Consider the following 15,055-nt stretch of genomic DNA (forward strand, 5'->3'; position numbering starts at 1 on the left):
TCACATACACACGCTCACGCGCGCGCTCTCACACACATTTCTGTATAGAGCACATTATGAGTTTTTTTATTTTTTCAGATTCCGAAAAATCATTGATTATATTTTATAACTTGTTATTTTATTTTTCAAGTTTATGACCATATTTTTACGCGTGCTTTTATAAGAACACAATTCATAACGGGGATTTCTATAAATTATATTACTCTTGACGTCATCAAGATCTACACGTGCACGCACGCACATACAAATAAGAGGTGCGTTCCATTTCACGCATATGCGCGCATTTTTATAGTATATGTGACATAAACTATAGATAAATGTGCGCATATGCGTGAAACGGAACGCACCCTGAATCGGTCATCTACTTTCGGACGCTTATTACTTTAAAGTTCAAAATCAATTGTCATATTTAGGGCTAAATATGGCGTTAAATATAGAATAGAGATAAATTAACAACAAATTAAAATGTATAGATGTTAATTTTTTAATATTTATTTGGAGTGAACAAAAGATTAAAAATGTGATTAAAAACATGAATGAAAGATCTAATTGTATAATAAAGTATTATTATACAGACAAATTCGTAAAATAATATGGACATAAGGGGGCACCTTACCTATAATGATGATTAGTTTTAAATTGATGATCAAAATAAGCTTATACACGAAACTTTATTGTGTCGCCAAGAGATTAAAAAATGCTTATAAGTACATTAACGTTATAGTTAAGCTCTTATTTTTTTCCTTCTTTCTCTTTTTCTTTTATCATATGAGTGAGAAGAATCGTTTCTATTAATATTATCTTTATCAGTATAAAAATTAGTATCCAATAATATATTACGGTAGACGGTTAAATATATCTTTTTTACGTCGACATCGAGGAATAAGGCATTATACGCAACGAACGAGTATTCTCGTTATCTTTGCAGATTCGTGCAAGCTGGATTTTCATATTTATGCCGGTATTCTCTTGGGATTCAAGTCGTACATACGTCGCATTCGTTTCTTCAATTCTTGCGGAAACTTATCGTAACACTTTTTACAGGCTGGCTTCAGATCGAATTCGAAGAACTTCGTTTTCTGATTCATCTTCTGATCGCAGAATGCACATGCGAAGTGATGAACGCACCATGCCTTGTTTAACGCCGTAAAAACTAACAGAAGAGATATAGGTATGTTAGGTTTGATTTTAAACACTGAAAGAGAATTACAGGTTTTGAAAGGTTTAGTTAATAGTTAATAAAGGACTAAGATATTATGACTCCAAATGTTAAAGAGAACTTTAAAAAATCTAAAGAAAGCAAGTCAAGACACAATAAAGATTCATGAAGAACTGAATTTACGTTGCAAACACGATCGATTGAATTACGTAATATTTAGCGCAACTTTGCACATACCATCTCCCGCGATAACTTGATTACAAACGAAGCACAGATTCCCAAATAGCTGATGATAATGAGTCTCACAATAAGCGAGACCTTTCTTCTCGTAGTGACGGTGACCTAAGAAGGGCTTCTCGCATTTTGCGCAGACAAAATGCTCCACATGCCAATGCTTGCCGAGAGCTGTTACAACACGTTCCTCAATGGGACGTCGACAAGCGCCACAGATCGGAATTCCCATTTTATCGTGACACCGCAAACAATATAGCTCGTTCTAGAGTATAAGAAATCGTTTATTATTGATATTCTCAACGGCATACTCTCGGTTATAATAAATAAAATTATTGTTTTAATAGAGCAATAATAAGAATATTCTTTTGCAGAAAACACCGTGAATTTTTATAGGCGGAATAGAATCGCGACGATTCGTTGCAAAAACCTTTTGCTTATTAACATGAATATTTATAAGTATTTTAAATCCTATTGCAAAAAGAAGAAAGTATACAGAACATGTGCATATACGTGCCCAATTGCAAGAAATTAATATAATTGTACCATTTCGTTCGCAGCATAGCCAGGTCGTGAACGAACTTCTCTAGCTTCGGAATTAAGTTCCACACCACAAGTTGTACAATTGAAGTGATATGGGTGATACAGTTCACCGCGGAATCGTAAAGGTTTATCGTCGATTACTCCGCTGGAATAATGAAGGAAAGATAATTAACCGATTTAATTTCTGTTAAATTGATGTGATTTTCTGTGATGAGAAGATATATATTAAATTTCTAACATAATTTTCAACTTAGACTTCTTCTCCTGTATACAAAATCTTTCTCTTTATCAAAAAGATCTATAAACAGCAGTATACTATTAAAATGATCTTCCTCTCTCCAGAAGATCAAAATATTAAGTCAGATATATCATTAATATCAATCTGTATCTTTATATAGTAACAGGAAAACATACTGGCATTGATGGCATATATGTTTTCCAAGCACACCAGCTTTCACTCTAGCATTGCATGTATGACACAATGCTCTGCCTTGACACTTGATGAAACCTGCATCTGCTAGTTCACCATTACATTCTTCACAGCGGAAACATTGTGGGTGCCAATTTGAATTCATAGCCTTGATCACACGGCCAATGACAAATTCACCTACAAAATGATAGCTCCATTAAATATATCCTCATGTTATACTATCCAACTATTCAAAAATGAATAACAAAGCTTGCACATAGTAGCTAAGTACACAGCTAAAAATAATTTACCACATTTGCCACAACATGGGGCAAACAAAACATGAAAATCATGTTCACAATATTTATAACCCTCGAACTCATAAAAGACCCCATCTGGAAATGGTCTGAAGCACTGTGCACATCTGTCAAAAATAATATTTATATTAATTAATATTACTTCAATATCCATAAAACATAAACATTAACTCTTAGAGTTACTTGTTTTCCTAGGAAAGTTAAGGAATTAATACTGGTATCTACTTTGAGGAGAAAGAGATTTTGATTCAAAATTATTCTGTTTTTATCTTGTCACTCGAGAGAGAACATTAATTTCTATGAAAATCCAAAATGATCACTTGTATATACATACACAAAACATTGCGGATGCCATAGCTCGCCATGTGAATTAACAATTTTCTCATGTGCAGCAAAGCCTTCTCTGCAGCGAGAGCAAAACATATGATCCAATGACATGTCTGTAACCCTGTATACACAACACATAATATCAATTCCAGATTTACTATCAATTTCATTAGGGGAAAGCAACAAATACTTGAAAAACACACTCGGTAATGCAACTTCTTGAACTTGAACTCAGCATATATAGTTACACAGTGTTCCCTTGTGTTACCAGATACATAGAAATAAAAAAAGAAAAAGAGATGTCCATGTTACATGTGTATGTGTATGGTTGTTATACATCCCATATATTGCTTATGCGAGCGTTAATAAACCTCAAAGAAATAATGCTTACCCTGGCATACTTTAACAGAAGAGGAAGATTATGTTTGCTTGCTGATAAATACTCCTAGCTATCTTTTCTTTTTTATTCGTCTGCACTCAATCTGCTTTATGACGATACGCAATGATAAGAATTGATTAGGCTGACGAATTAAAATATTAATAAACTAGTATCTTTATTTTTTCATTATACAAACTACATCAAGTAATTCAATCTATTTCACTTTTTCTTCTCTTGAATGTTATTCTCCTCTCTAAGGAGCATCTTTTGCAAGTATCTCCTCTGTTTTTATTTTTTAATACACATTTGTCGCGTATATTAATTTTAATTAATAGGTAATTGTATGTTGATAAAAATTATTTGTGAGAAATACTTGATTTACACTACCTAATATTTATACGCGCTATATTTAACTGACCTACATCTTACAAAAGAAATATTGATTTAATTAATTCATCTTAATTAATTAACCAAATGAGGTAATAAGATCGAGACTACCTATGTAACCTGTCACACAGCTGACATATCCACACTCTTGCTAGATTTTAAACAGTCACAACCAATCCGATTTCAGAGAACGTATCGTGACCTTTTATGAAAATGGATGCATGTACAAATGACTTGCCCTACACCACACCCTCGAAAGAGTAAATGACACAAATAACGATGACATCGAACATGTCTCGCCACAGAACCACGAATCAAAAAGCCAACTTCCATATAGAGATGACGTTCAAGAAAGAAATTGGCCTGCAAAAATATATCCATTTTTTATAATTTTGAATTACATCAATAATATCAATAATCGATTAATTCAGCCTTTTTTGATAGTAAGTTTTACATTCTAATAATAAATGCCGTTTTGGACATTTGTATATCACTGTTGCTTTTTTCTTCTCATTATCGCATTTTGTAATGTAAACAAATATACTGAAGAAGAGTATATATTGCGATTAATAACAATAAACGCTATCAATTCTTCAAGAAGTATCATTCTATTTTTATTTCTCGTTAAATGTAGAACGAATATAAAATAATATTTCGAAAGTTTGAAGCATTATGGTCATTCTACAATACGTGTCGTAAGTTGTAAGCCGTAAGAACTGACCAATTATAGCCGATTATTTTTGTAATAATCGACTATGATTCGCCAATTCTTAAGACTTACAACTTACGACACGTATTGTAGAATGACCTTTACTGCTTACTGCCATTGTAGACCACGTTTTAAGCGTGGTCTACAATGGCAATAAAGGCCATCAGTGTATGTCTACAACCTCGCTTTCAGAAAATATTTTATCTCTAAGCCGTAAGCTCTAAGCTGTAAGCTGAAAACTGTTAAATAAACCTTAAAGACGGTAATCCACAATATAAAACGTAAGGCGTAAAACGTGACGTATATCAGCCAATGAGAGAAGAGTTATTCGGACTTGGTGGTTGGTGATAATGCGTTTGTAAACACGCAGTTTCTTTACTTTCTACATAACCAAGATGGATTTACGTCAAGCTCTCATGCTAACAATGGTATTGTGTTCGTGGAATGTGCATCTTTTACAAATATACGAAGTACAAAATCGGAGGTTATATCGGCGAGCGAGGTTATATCCACGATCGACGGTGTATTCTTTTTGACACGACAAAACGTCCTCTTCGCTAATTGGCTGAAAATTATATGTCGGCTTTAAGCTCTATGCTCTAGGCCGTAGGAATTGAGTTTTGCGCAATTCGCTTAGATCTAAAGGCTCGTCTACATTAGCTGTAAGAGTAAGGCTGTAAGGTTGCAAGACACGAAATGAAATATTTTCATTCGCTGACAGCTTACGTTGCAGCCTTACAGCCTTACTCTTACAGCTATTGTAGACGAGCCTTAACGGCTAAAGCTTAAATACTGCGCGGGAATGTCTTAGAGACAGAAATGACGTCACTTAACAATTACGGCTTAGAGCTTACATCCTCTTAAAGCAAGGTTGTAGACATACACTAAAGGCTCGTCTACAATAGCTGTAAGAGCAGAGAGTAACGTAAGAGCGGTCAACACGGTGTTTTTAACGACACCGACTTTCCGCACTGGGAAAGGACGCCATCTGCATCCATTTTGAGAGGGGAACTACGATGCTACAACATCCACTTTCAGGTTTCGGCGGTAAAATCTGTATGTAGTGGCAGTCCGTGCTACATCCATTTTAGGCGGTTTATGTCCGTGCTACAACCATAATAGCGTACTTGACAAGCACGGTCTCGCACATTGTTACGCGTTTATAACATGAATTAACATTTAACATGTGCAAAAAAAAAGAATTGACATTGCGTATGATTAATATCATGAAGATCATACGAAGTGTCCGGTAATTAGCAGCCAACCCGAAGTCTGAGGGTAGATTGGGTTGAGACAAACATAAAAGTGCCATACCATTTTGCGAGATTTGCAATAATTATCGAGTTATTAATGACAGAAATCTGAGGAGTAAAAGCGCGCCAACATAGATGATTCGAAAAGCGTTGCAGCTGCTCGGGGCAGCGATCATGAATCTTTTCCCTAGCGTGAACTAATAAAAAGTGAAAGACTTCTGTGAATCAGTGAAAAATGAAAAATTTTATATGAATTTGTGAAAATCGAAACATTTCACACGACAATTGAGTCGTTCAACATGGCAATTGCGCGTTCTGAATAATTCAATGAATACCAAAGAAATCAAAATAATCAAAATAATAATGTCCATGTAGTCCGAAGGATATTACGTGACACGCAAAATCCGTTTGATATAATATCCAAAGAAAATGTTTCAAAATATGTATATACAGGTAATATAAATGCACCGACGAGATATACTATAAAGACTAATGGCTTTACGGGATTTAGCGTACCAGAGAAATTTCCCTAGTGAGGCACCCGGGCGAAAGAGACCGTCTCGCATTTAGCGCAGTAAAATTTAATGGGAACTAATACTTTTCAATCCTTTTCTTCGGATCAAAAAGATTCAGAATTCAGACATATTCAAAATGTCAATACTTTTTAATATTTTTTAATACTTTTCAATTCGACTTTTATACAAGGAAACAGGACGAAGGGAATGGGATGCGGGCAACGATACATCATGCGTCTCCAGACGTGTCAAATCGTTTATTATAGAGGAGATTTTGATATGGCAACATGTATTCGAATATTTAATTGTCCCATGAACACTTATATATAATAAAAGAAAATTTACGCGGATAAATGAACGATTCGTATCAATTTTTCCTTTAATTATAGAGTAATGAAAAAGTAAATCAGTATCGAAAATCGAATACCAATTAATACCATAAATCAGTGTCAGAAAATTGTTCAAGTACAATGACAATTTGTTCCCATTTTTCAGGTACTTACCCCTCTAATTTACTCAACAAATTAACTCGAATAAACGGATGATTCGTATCAATTTTTCTTGTCTTATAAAGAAATGAGAGAATAAATCAATACCAAAAATTGAAGACCGATCAATATTTAATTTATTCATCAAAGTAACGCGGATAAATGAACGATTCGTATTAATTTCCTGTTTTCTTATAGAAAAATGAAAGTGTAAATCAGTACCGAAAATCGAATATCGATTAATACCATAAATCAGTGTCAGAAAATTGTTCAAGTGCAATGACAATTTGTTCTCATCTTGCAGGTACTTACCCCTCTAATTTACTCAACAAATTAACTCGGTTAAACGAACGATCCGTATAAATTTTTCTTTTTTTATAAAGAAATGACAGAATAAATCAGTACCGAAAACCGAAGACCGATCAATACCTAATTTTTTCATCAGATTAACGCGGATAAATGAACGATTCGTATTAATTTTCTGTTTTCTTATAGAGAAATGAAAGAGTAAATCAGTACCGAAAATCGAATATCGGTTAATACCATAAATCAGTGTCAAAAAATTGCCCACGTGCAATGACAATTTGTTCTTATTTTTTAGGTACTTACCCCTTTAATCTTATTCAACAAATTAACTCGGATAAACGAACGATTCGTATCAATTTGTTTTGTCTTATAAAAAATGAGAAAATAAATCAGTACCGAAAACCGAAGACTGATCAATACCATAAATCGATGTCAAGAAAATTGTCCAAGTGCAATGATAAGTTGTTTTCATCTTGCAGGTACTTACCCCACTAATTTACTCAATAAATTAAGTCGGATGAAAGAACGATTCGTATCAATTTTTATTCTCTTATAAAGAAATTAAAGAATCAGTCAGTACCGAAAATTGAAGACCGATCAATATTAAATTTATTTATCAAATTAACGCAGATAAATGAACGATTCGTATGAACTTTTCTTTCTTACGGAGAAATGAAAGAGTAAATCAGTACCGGAAGTCGAATATTGATCAATACCGTAAATCAGAGTCCGAAAATTGTACAAGTACAATGACAATTTGTTCTCATTTTTCAGGTATTTATCCCTCTAATTTATTCAACAAATTAAGTCGAATAAACGAATGATTCGTATCAATTTTTCTTGTCTTATAAAGAAATGAGAGAATAAATCAGTACAGAAAATTGAAGACCGATCAATATTTAATATATTCATCAAATTAACGCGGATAAATGGACGATTCGTATTAATTTTCTGTTTTCTTATAGAGAAATGAAAGAGTAAATCAATACCGAAAATCGAATATCGATTAATACTATAAATCAGTGTCACAAAATTGTCCAAGTGCAATGATAATTTGCTCATTTTTCAGGTACTTACCCCTCTAATCTTATTCAACAAATTAACTCGGATAAACGAACGACTCGTATCAATTTTTTTTATCTTATAAAAAAATGAGAAAATAAATCAGTACCGAAAACCGAAGACTGATCAATACTATAAATCAATGTCAAGAAAATTGTCCAAGTGCAATGACAAGTTGTTTTCATCTTGCACGTACTTACCCTATTAATTTATTCAACAAATTAAGTCGGATAAAAGAACGGTTCATATCAATTTTTATTCTCTTATAAAGAAATTAGAGAATCAGTCAGTACCGAAAATTGAAGACCGATCAATATTTAATTTATTCATCAAATTAACGCGGATAAATGAACGATTCGTATGAATTTTTTTTTTCTTATAGAGAAATGAAAGAGCAAATCAGTACCGAAAATCGAATATCGATCAATACCATAAATCAGTGTCAGAAAATTGTCCAATTACAATGATAATTTATTCTCATTTTTCAGTATTTATCCCTCTAATTTACTCAACAAATTAACTCGAATAAACGTATGATTCGTATCAATTTTTCTTGTCTTATAAAGAAATGAGAGAATAAATCAGTACCGAAAATTGAAGACCGATCAATATTTTATTTATTCATCAAATTAACGCGGATAAATGAATGAGTCGTATCAATTTTTTTTTCTTGTAGAGGAATGAAAGAGTAAATCAGTACCGAAAATCGAATATCGATCAATACTATAAATCAGTGTCAGAAGATTGTCCAAGTGCAATGACAATTCGTTCTCATTCCCGAGTCTTTCCCGAGTCGAAATATTAATTCTACATTGATCCTGCAAATTGCATCCAATTTGAAAAATCAGTGCAGAATATCTAGATGCGCAATAGTAAACAAGCTTTGTCCTACCTGAACGTTACATCTGGCTACTCTCGCAGTCTCGCCCATGATGAGTCTTCAACAGCGACGTATTCCACAGTTATTTAATACTCGTTTATCTCGATAATATATATGTACTTAATCCTTATATTCTTAATTTAAATGAGCAATTTTTGTTGATGTTGATTATATATTCGCTTAACAGCACAAGAAAGAGAACAATGATAAAAACGTAAATAAAACTGCCTTTGTTAGAACTGCGCGTGAGATAAATATATAAGGATTAAATAATCATATGAGAATTAGAGGAAATAGGAGATGAAAAACACTTTTTATTCTCATCATTCTTAAATTTCTTTTTTCTTCTCTTTTTTTCTTTTCTTTTTTCTAGTGAGAATGATGAGAATTGTAGCTCTCAAAAGAGCTGAAGCTGCAAAGGCAAAGACAACGGTTATGTCTAATAATGCTGTTTCACTAATAGAGATTTTAATTCAGATTCGGTACAATAAGAAAGATAAACAAGAATGAGAAACGGACATTCTAGCAGATTCTAAACGAAAACAGCAATCTGAGCATTATTAGACGAATATTAATTAAAAATCAATACTTGTAAAATTTATATCAGATTCTAAGATCATTATTCATAGTTTTCTAAATTACGTGCAACTTTTTATTGAGAACATAATTAAAAATTTGTATTCATAAACCTTAGCTTGCCTCAGAAACCTTGCTTGAATAGACATTCATATTTTATGAGAAAAGAAAAATAGAACTCATGTTACGTGAAATTAGGTTAATGAATAATCAAATCTCAAGCTATTTTATCATTTTTCAGATAATAAACTATGAATGCTGATCTAACTTCGACTCGGGTATGTCCTTACTTCGAATAAGGTCCGTTAAAATCAGAAAAATCCTGCGTAATAATAATGACTCGAGATACCTCGAATACCATACATGATGTATCGTTGTCCATGTCTCTCGGCGCGCTCCAGGTCCTCTCTCCATCCTGACTTCTCGATCCGACGTCCTCCTTCTGGTTACTCCGTCGCAGCACCCCCGGATACTCCATCGTAGCACTGGCGACGACACTGACTTTATCTCTAACACTCGCGCAAGTAAGATTCGGGGACAAAGAAACGCGTATTAACCGACACTCGTACTATTCTGCGTCGCGGTATGCGCGTCGTTCGTCGGCCCGAGGCGCAATGTCCTTTCCGCAATCACGGAGTCATATATAAACGTACGAAACCAAACAATCGGGAAGGCGCGGTTACCCCCCCACCTTGCCGATCAGTGTTGATGCCTGCGTCGTCCGTTAGCTGAAAATGAAAACAACTCGTGTTTTCAAAGCATGCCTGTGAGAGACTCGCTTCAAACTTCACAATACTTATTTACGTCTATTCCAAGAATTATATTACGCCGAATTCAAACTGTCTCTATTGACATGACATACACGAGATCTGCGATCGCATCATTGATCTTTCTTTGGACAAGAAAATCCTGAGAGGAACGCTGTTCGAGAATATCGCATTTTATGTTTCAGGTGCCTTGCAGATTATCGAATCCGATGTAACAGATCAGGGAAAGTATGAATGCGTCGCTATGAATAACATGCGTGGGCACGGAGTACTCCAAGTCAATCACGTTATACGTGAAACGTACGTATATTTAATATTATATAAAACTTATCTTTTTAAACAAAAAGGTAATAAAAGGCGCCAAGTACAAGCGCAACACGTATTGTTATTTTTAGAAGTATCAAACTCAAATTATTTTTTTTATTGTATATATGTGTACCTAAGTTTTTACAAGTAAAACTTATAACTATAATAAAACTCTGCAACACTTTTCTACTGTACAAAATTAAAGAAGTGATATATTAGAACAGTAGGGCCAACTGAGAAACCTAACATATATATATATGATTATTGTATACTTAACTTAATATTTTTAGAAATCTCAAATTCAAATTATTTTCTTTTTTAAGATATTTATTATGTACATAACATAAGTTTTTATAATATATGTACATAAACTTTTAAAAGTAAAAATTATATCGTGTTATAAAAATTTAACACGTTTGTTAATAGTGTCCAATATTTAAAAAAAATATCTTTTTAAATATTATGTACATAACATAAGTTTTTATAAGTAAAACTTATCAAATTATTTTTTTTGTAAGATATATATGTACATAAACTTTTAAAAGTAAAAATTATATCGTGTTATAAAAATTTAACATGTTTAGTTAGTGTCCAATATTAAAAAAAAAATATCTTCTTAAAGGTTATGTTATTCAAAATATTCAAGAAAACCTAGCTACAAAAAATGTCCATAACATAAATTTTTACAAGTAAAATTTATCATTATTTATTAGAACACTGAGTTATATGGTTATTTTACTTATTGATATTGTAACAAATTAATTATTATAACAATGCAATAAAAAATATTTGATACAAAAAGTCTTGGCGCGGCTGCACCAAAAACTATATCGAACTAAAACTTGTTTAATACATATATGACAGCAATTTTATTATAATATATTCTATAATGAAGGTTTATAATTTATTTATTATAATACTATATAAACTTAAATAAAACATTATACTGTATATGTATAAAGAGAATTTACAAGAACATTTTATTATAATAAAAATGCTGTCATGTATGTATTAATCAAGTTTTAGTTCGATATGGTTTTTTAAAGTCTAATTAGATATCATTGACATTTCGTCAATTATAATAAGAATAACATCTTTGAATTAAAAAATATCAAAATATGTAGAATATATACACATTCGATATGTATATTCTATAGTGAAGGTTTATAATTTATAAACTTAATACTATATAAACTTAAATAAAACATTACACCGTATATGTATAGAGAGAATTTACAAGTACATTTTATTATAATACTTTTATTTTTCCTGTTCCTCCCCTCCCGCCTCCTAACGCTCTTTTTAGACCTTCGGGCATAGTCCGGCATAGAGATGGCAACTGTGGTTGCAGCACGGACATAAACCGCCTGAAAGTGGATGTAGCACGGACTTCTGTAGCACGGACCACATGCAGATTTTATCACCAAGATCTGAAAGTGGATGTAGCATCATAGTTCCCCTCTCAAAATGGATGCAGATGGCGTCCTTTCCCAGTACGGAAAATCGGTATCGCGGAAAATGCCGTATTGGCCGTTTTCAGGTTCTCTCTGCTATATATTACCTCCAACATCTTCTTAGATAATTTGTAACCAATAAAATGTTTTTATATAATACAGCGTTTCTTGGTGGAAAATGGCCTTTAAAACTATTCTTCTTTTTCTCTCTCTCTGTCTCTCTCTCTCAGAGGGCGCGTTGAGAGAAGTATGACAAAATTCGCACAGTGTTGTCGCTCTCAAATTCCTCTCTGGTAAGAGTAGGTTCACAGTTGAATATTATGTAGCTAAACGAAACAAACACAGTGCAGAGTTCTACAACTTTTATAGAAGATTGGCTAAACGCGTAGCCTACGAGAGGAATAGCGAATGTGATTCATCCGTATATAGACGCTTGTGAACGTGATTCTCCATTAAGAATACGATTTTTGTAAGGACGCATTTTTGTTCATTTCGTTACTAATTCGTTATACAGGTTAGGGTCCAACGATACTTCGTTATCGTCAGTTTAGTTGTTCACAGAAACGAGATCCTTTGTGTATTCTTGATTTCATGAACCACACGTAATAAGATGCAGATGTAACAATATAATATATATGTCGATTGACATACAAGTAATTGGCCAGTAATATCCTGGCTCAAAAACATTCGCATACGAATCAAATAAACCTAGGACAGTTTGGTACACATCAAATGACAGTGAGTTAATTCGTCTTTAGTTCTTGTGCAAAGAATTGATCGTATGAAATGATAGATTTTACTTGTAATATTCTTTACAAAAAGGAAGAATGTCAAGCTGCAGTTGTAAAATATCTATATAAATATATATTTAGCTAGTATAGAGAGTCTGACATATAGAGTATGACTTTAGAAAGAGCTAAACTTTAAGAATATGACCTATGCACCACATGAGAAAGTGAAATTTGTAAAAATATTAGTCGATAAAACTATCATTTAAGGAAATATTTTAGTTAAATGGAAAGAAATATAAAAACATTGAAATTAAATGTATATAAAAAAAATAATATTGATAAGTTAGACCAAGTGTGATTAATAGTAAAAATAAAAATATTTGAAAGTTGTCAACAGAAAATAAAAAAGAATTATGCAAAAGCAATGTATAATATTTTACTTTCCATGCTGTATATAATAGTATAATTATTTATATCTTGATGTAGAGTACCATGGGTGGAGCTTATGTACGTACACCGCAATCTATCTTTCAACATATGATGAGTCAGCAAAATACACAGCAACAACAGGCTGGACAGTGGATGCAAATGCCCCAAGTACCACCAATTAGCATCCCATGGAGTATACCAGCCTTGCAGCAACCAGAAGTGATTAGGTTCACAGGAGAAACTAGTTATGGACCAATAGTCCATCAAAAGAGGAAGTTAGAAGTGCTAGATCGTATAGATATGTAAATACCAAATTGCACTTTACATGCAATTGTTAATTATTTAATATTGTAAAATCTTATAACATATTGTTTTTCAAGCAATCGTTGTACAAAACAGTTTATAACAGAAGAAAAAATGGCTGCACACTTCAAAGATCTACACATCAGTGGCAATGGTCGGTCTGAGAGCTCTACATCATCAACTTCGACAGTCGATAGATCTTTCTCACACAAGCAATCAGATATGGATTTGGATGTTGATACAACAAATAATACAATAAATACTGACCAAACAAATATACATCCAAGATTGGTTCTTTCAGAAGAGCTGAAGCGAATGCAACAAGAACCTATCCTTCCATCAACTCTTCTGTCTAAATTGTGAGCATAAATTTTTTCTAATATAATATCTCATATATTGCATGTATTAACAGATATATATTTCTTGTATAAGATAGCGAGATCAACACGATTTAATTTTTACATACTGGTGCATCTACAAAATATAATGGAATTTTATTCTTCTCTGTTCCTCCTCCCTCCACCCACAGCAATTAATCATATGCTGATATATGACACACTTTTGCAAAGAAGTTAAATCTGACTAGCTTTTCTCTTTCAGGGAAAGGCCCTCCATGGCTCTAGTCCTTTGGGAACCACCAAGTAAGCATCTTCGTATCTTGCCGACAAGAGATACTCCGACGCCTATCCCAAGTACATCAGATGACAATAATAATAATAATAATAATAATAACATTAATAATAATAACAATAACAACAGTGACGCCATTCCCGATTTAAATCGTATATCGTCCGACAGTGTCCAATCAACATTTGAGCCAATGGAATTATGAGGATCTCCAGTTGATTCAACAAACTTCATCTACGTATATTGAAAACAGAAAAATATAAATAATATATTCTCTCTAAGAAGATAATTCTCTTCAATAGTGAAGTAGGTCTTAGAATAAGGAATATAATAGTAATCGTTTGAGTCATATTGCGTTTGTGTGTAAATTAGGAATTCAGATTTTCAAGATCAAAAATGGCATTGTTTTGTTTCCATGTAATAATTCTGGATTACTACTTACTACAGTCGGATATTACTGGATGTTACTTCAATTATACATTTTTTCGCGCTTTTGTTCGCAAAGTATATTGTCTTTTTTTTCTTTTTTTTTTTTTTTTTAATGTAATATCTACACATTGTCTTATTTATATTACACGACTATTTGTTATTATGTACCTTGGCGATTTGTAACTGGTTGCCCTCTTTTAAGGGCATTGCATAAAATAAGTTATGTTAAGTGTATGAATATACTGCTAACAGTTCATTTTATTAGCACGTAAGATTGAGTGAATGTATGAGAATGAATGTTGAAAAACGAGATGACAGATGATTACATAACCATTGTATATGCTATATAATTGGAATGTGTATATTAATTTTGCATTAAATTATGATTATGACGCGACGAAATTGTTATTTTAAATTTTAATACCTTTGATCAATATTGTGCATCATAAATTCTTGACTTTTTCTTAT

At 32.6% G+C, this 15,055-nt stretch overlaps 2 protein-coding genes across 9 annotated transcripts; one reads left to right on the forward strand and one right to left on the reverse strand.

Annotated features, from left to right (window-relative positions):
• Window positions 1-652: 652 nt before the first annotated feature.
• On the reverse strand, window positions 653-4,063 carry stck (LIM zinc finger domain containing stck). 5 transcript variants are annotated; one of them, XM_019840378.2, is made up of 9 exons: window positions 3,864-4,063; window positions 3,378-3,468; window positions 3,190-3,244; window positions 2,994-3,107; window positions 2,654-2,766; window positions 2,348-2,540; window positions 1,937-2,078; window positions 1,397-1,655; window positions 653-1,153 (listed from the first exon to the last, which is right to left on the reverse strand). In XM_019840378.2, the coding sequence occupies exons 3-9, from the start codon at window positions 3,222-3,224 to the stop codon at window positions 954-956; spliced, it is 1,056 nt and encodes a 351-aa protein (XP_019695937.1). In that variant the 5' UTR covers window positions 3,225-3,244; window positions 3,378-3,468; window positions 3,864-4,063; the 3' UTR covers window positions 653-953. The 5 variants fall into 5 exon arrangements, with proteins under 5 accessions (XP_019695937.1, XP_011135398.1, XP_025163423.1 ...); XM_011137096.2 differs by having other exon boundaries at window positions 3,378-3,471; window positions 3,864-4,061; XM_025307638.1 differs by lacking the exon at window positions 3,190-3,244.
• Window positions 4,064-12,294: 8,231 nt separating this feature from the next.
• On the forward strand, window positions 12,295-14,710 carry LOC105186752 (probable serine/threonine-protein kinase cdc7). 4 transcript variants are annotated; one of them, XM_011147175.3, is made up of 5 exons: window positions 12,298-12,537; window positions 12,620-12,806; window positions 13,286-13,530; window positions 13,609-13,890; window positions 14,132-14,710. In XM_011147175.3, the coding sequence occupies exons 2-5, from the start codon at window positions 12,801-12,803 to the stop codon at window positions 14,361-14,363; spliced, it is 765 nt and encodes a 254-aa protein (XP_011145477.2). In that variant the 5' UTR covers window positions 12,298-12,537; window positions 12,620-12,800; the 3' UTR covers window positions 14,364-14,710. The 4 variants fall into 4 exon arrangements, with proteins under 4 accessions (XP_011145485.2, XP_011145477.2, XP_019698599.2 ...); XM_019843051.2 differs by having other exon boundaries at window positions 12,301-12,806; window positions 14,132-14,223; window positions 14,330-14,710; XM_011147183.3 differs by lacking the exon at window positions 12,620-12,806 and having other exon boundaries at window positions 12,295-12,537.
• Window positions 14,711-15,055: the final 345 nt, after the last annotated feature.

The sequence above is a fragment of the Harpegnathos saltator genome, unplaced genomic scaffold, assembly GCF_003227715.2.
Source record: "Harpegnathos saltator strain DR-91 unplaced genomic scaffold, Hsal_v8.6 scaffold93, whole genome shotgun sequence".
Classification (NCBI taxonomy): Eukaryota; Metazoa; Arthropoda; class Insecta; order Hymenoptera; family Formicidae; genus Harpegnathos; species Harpegnathos saltator.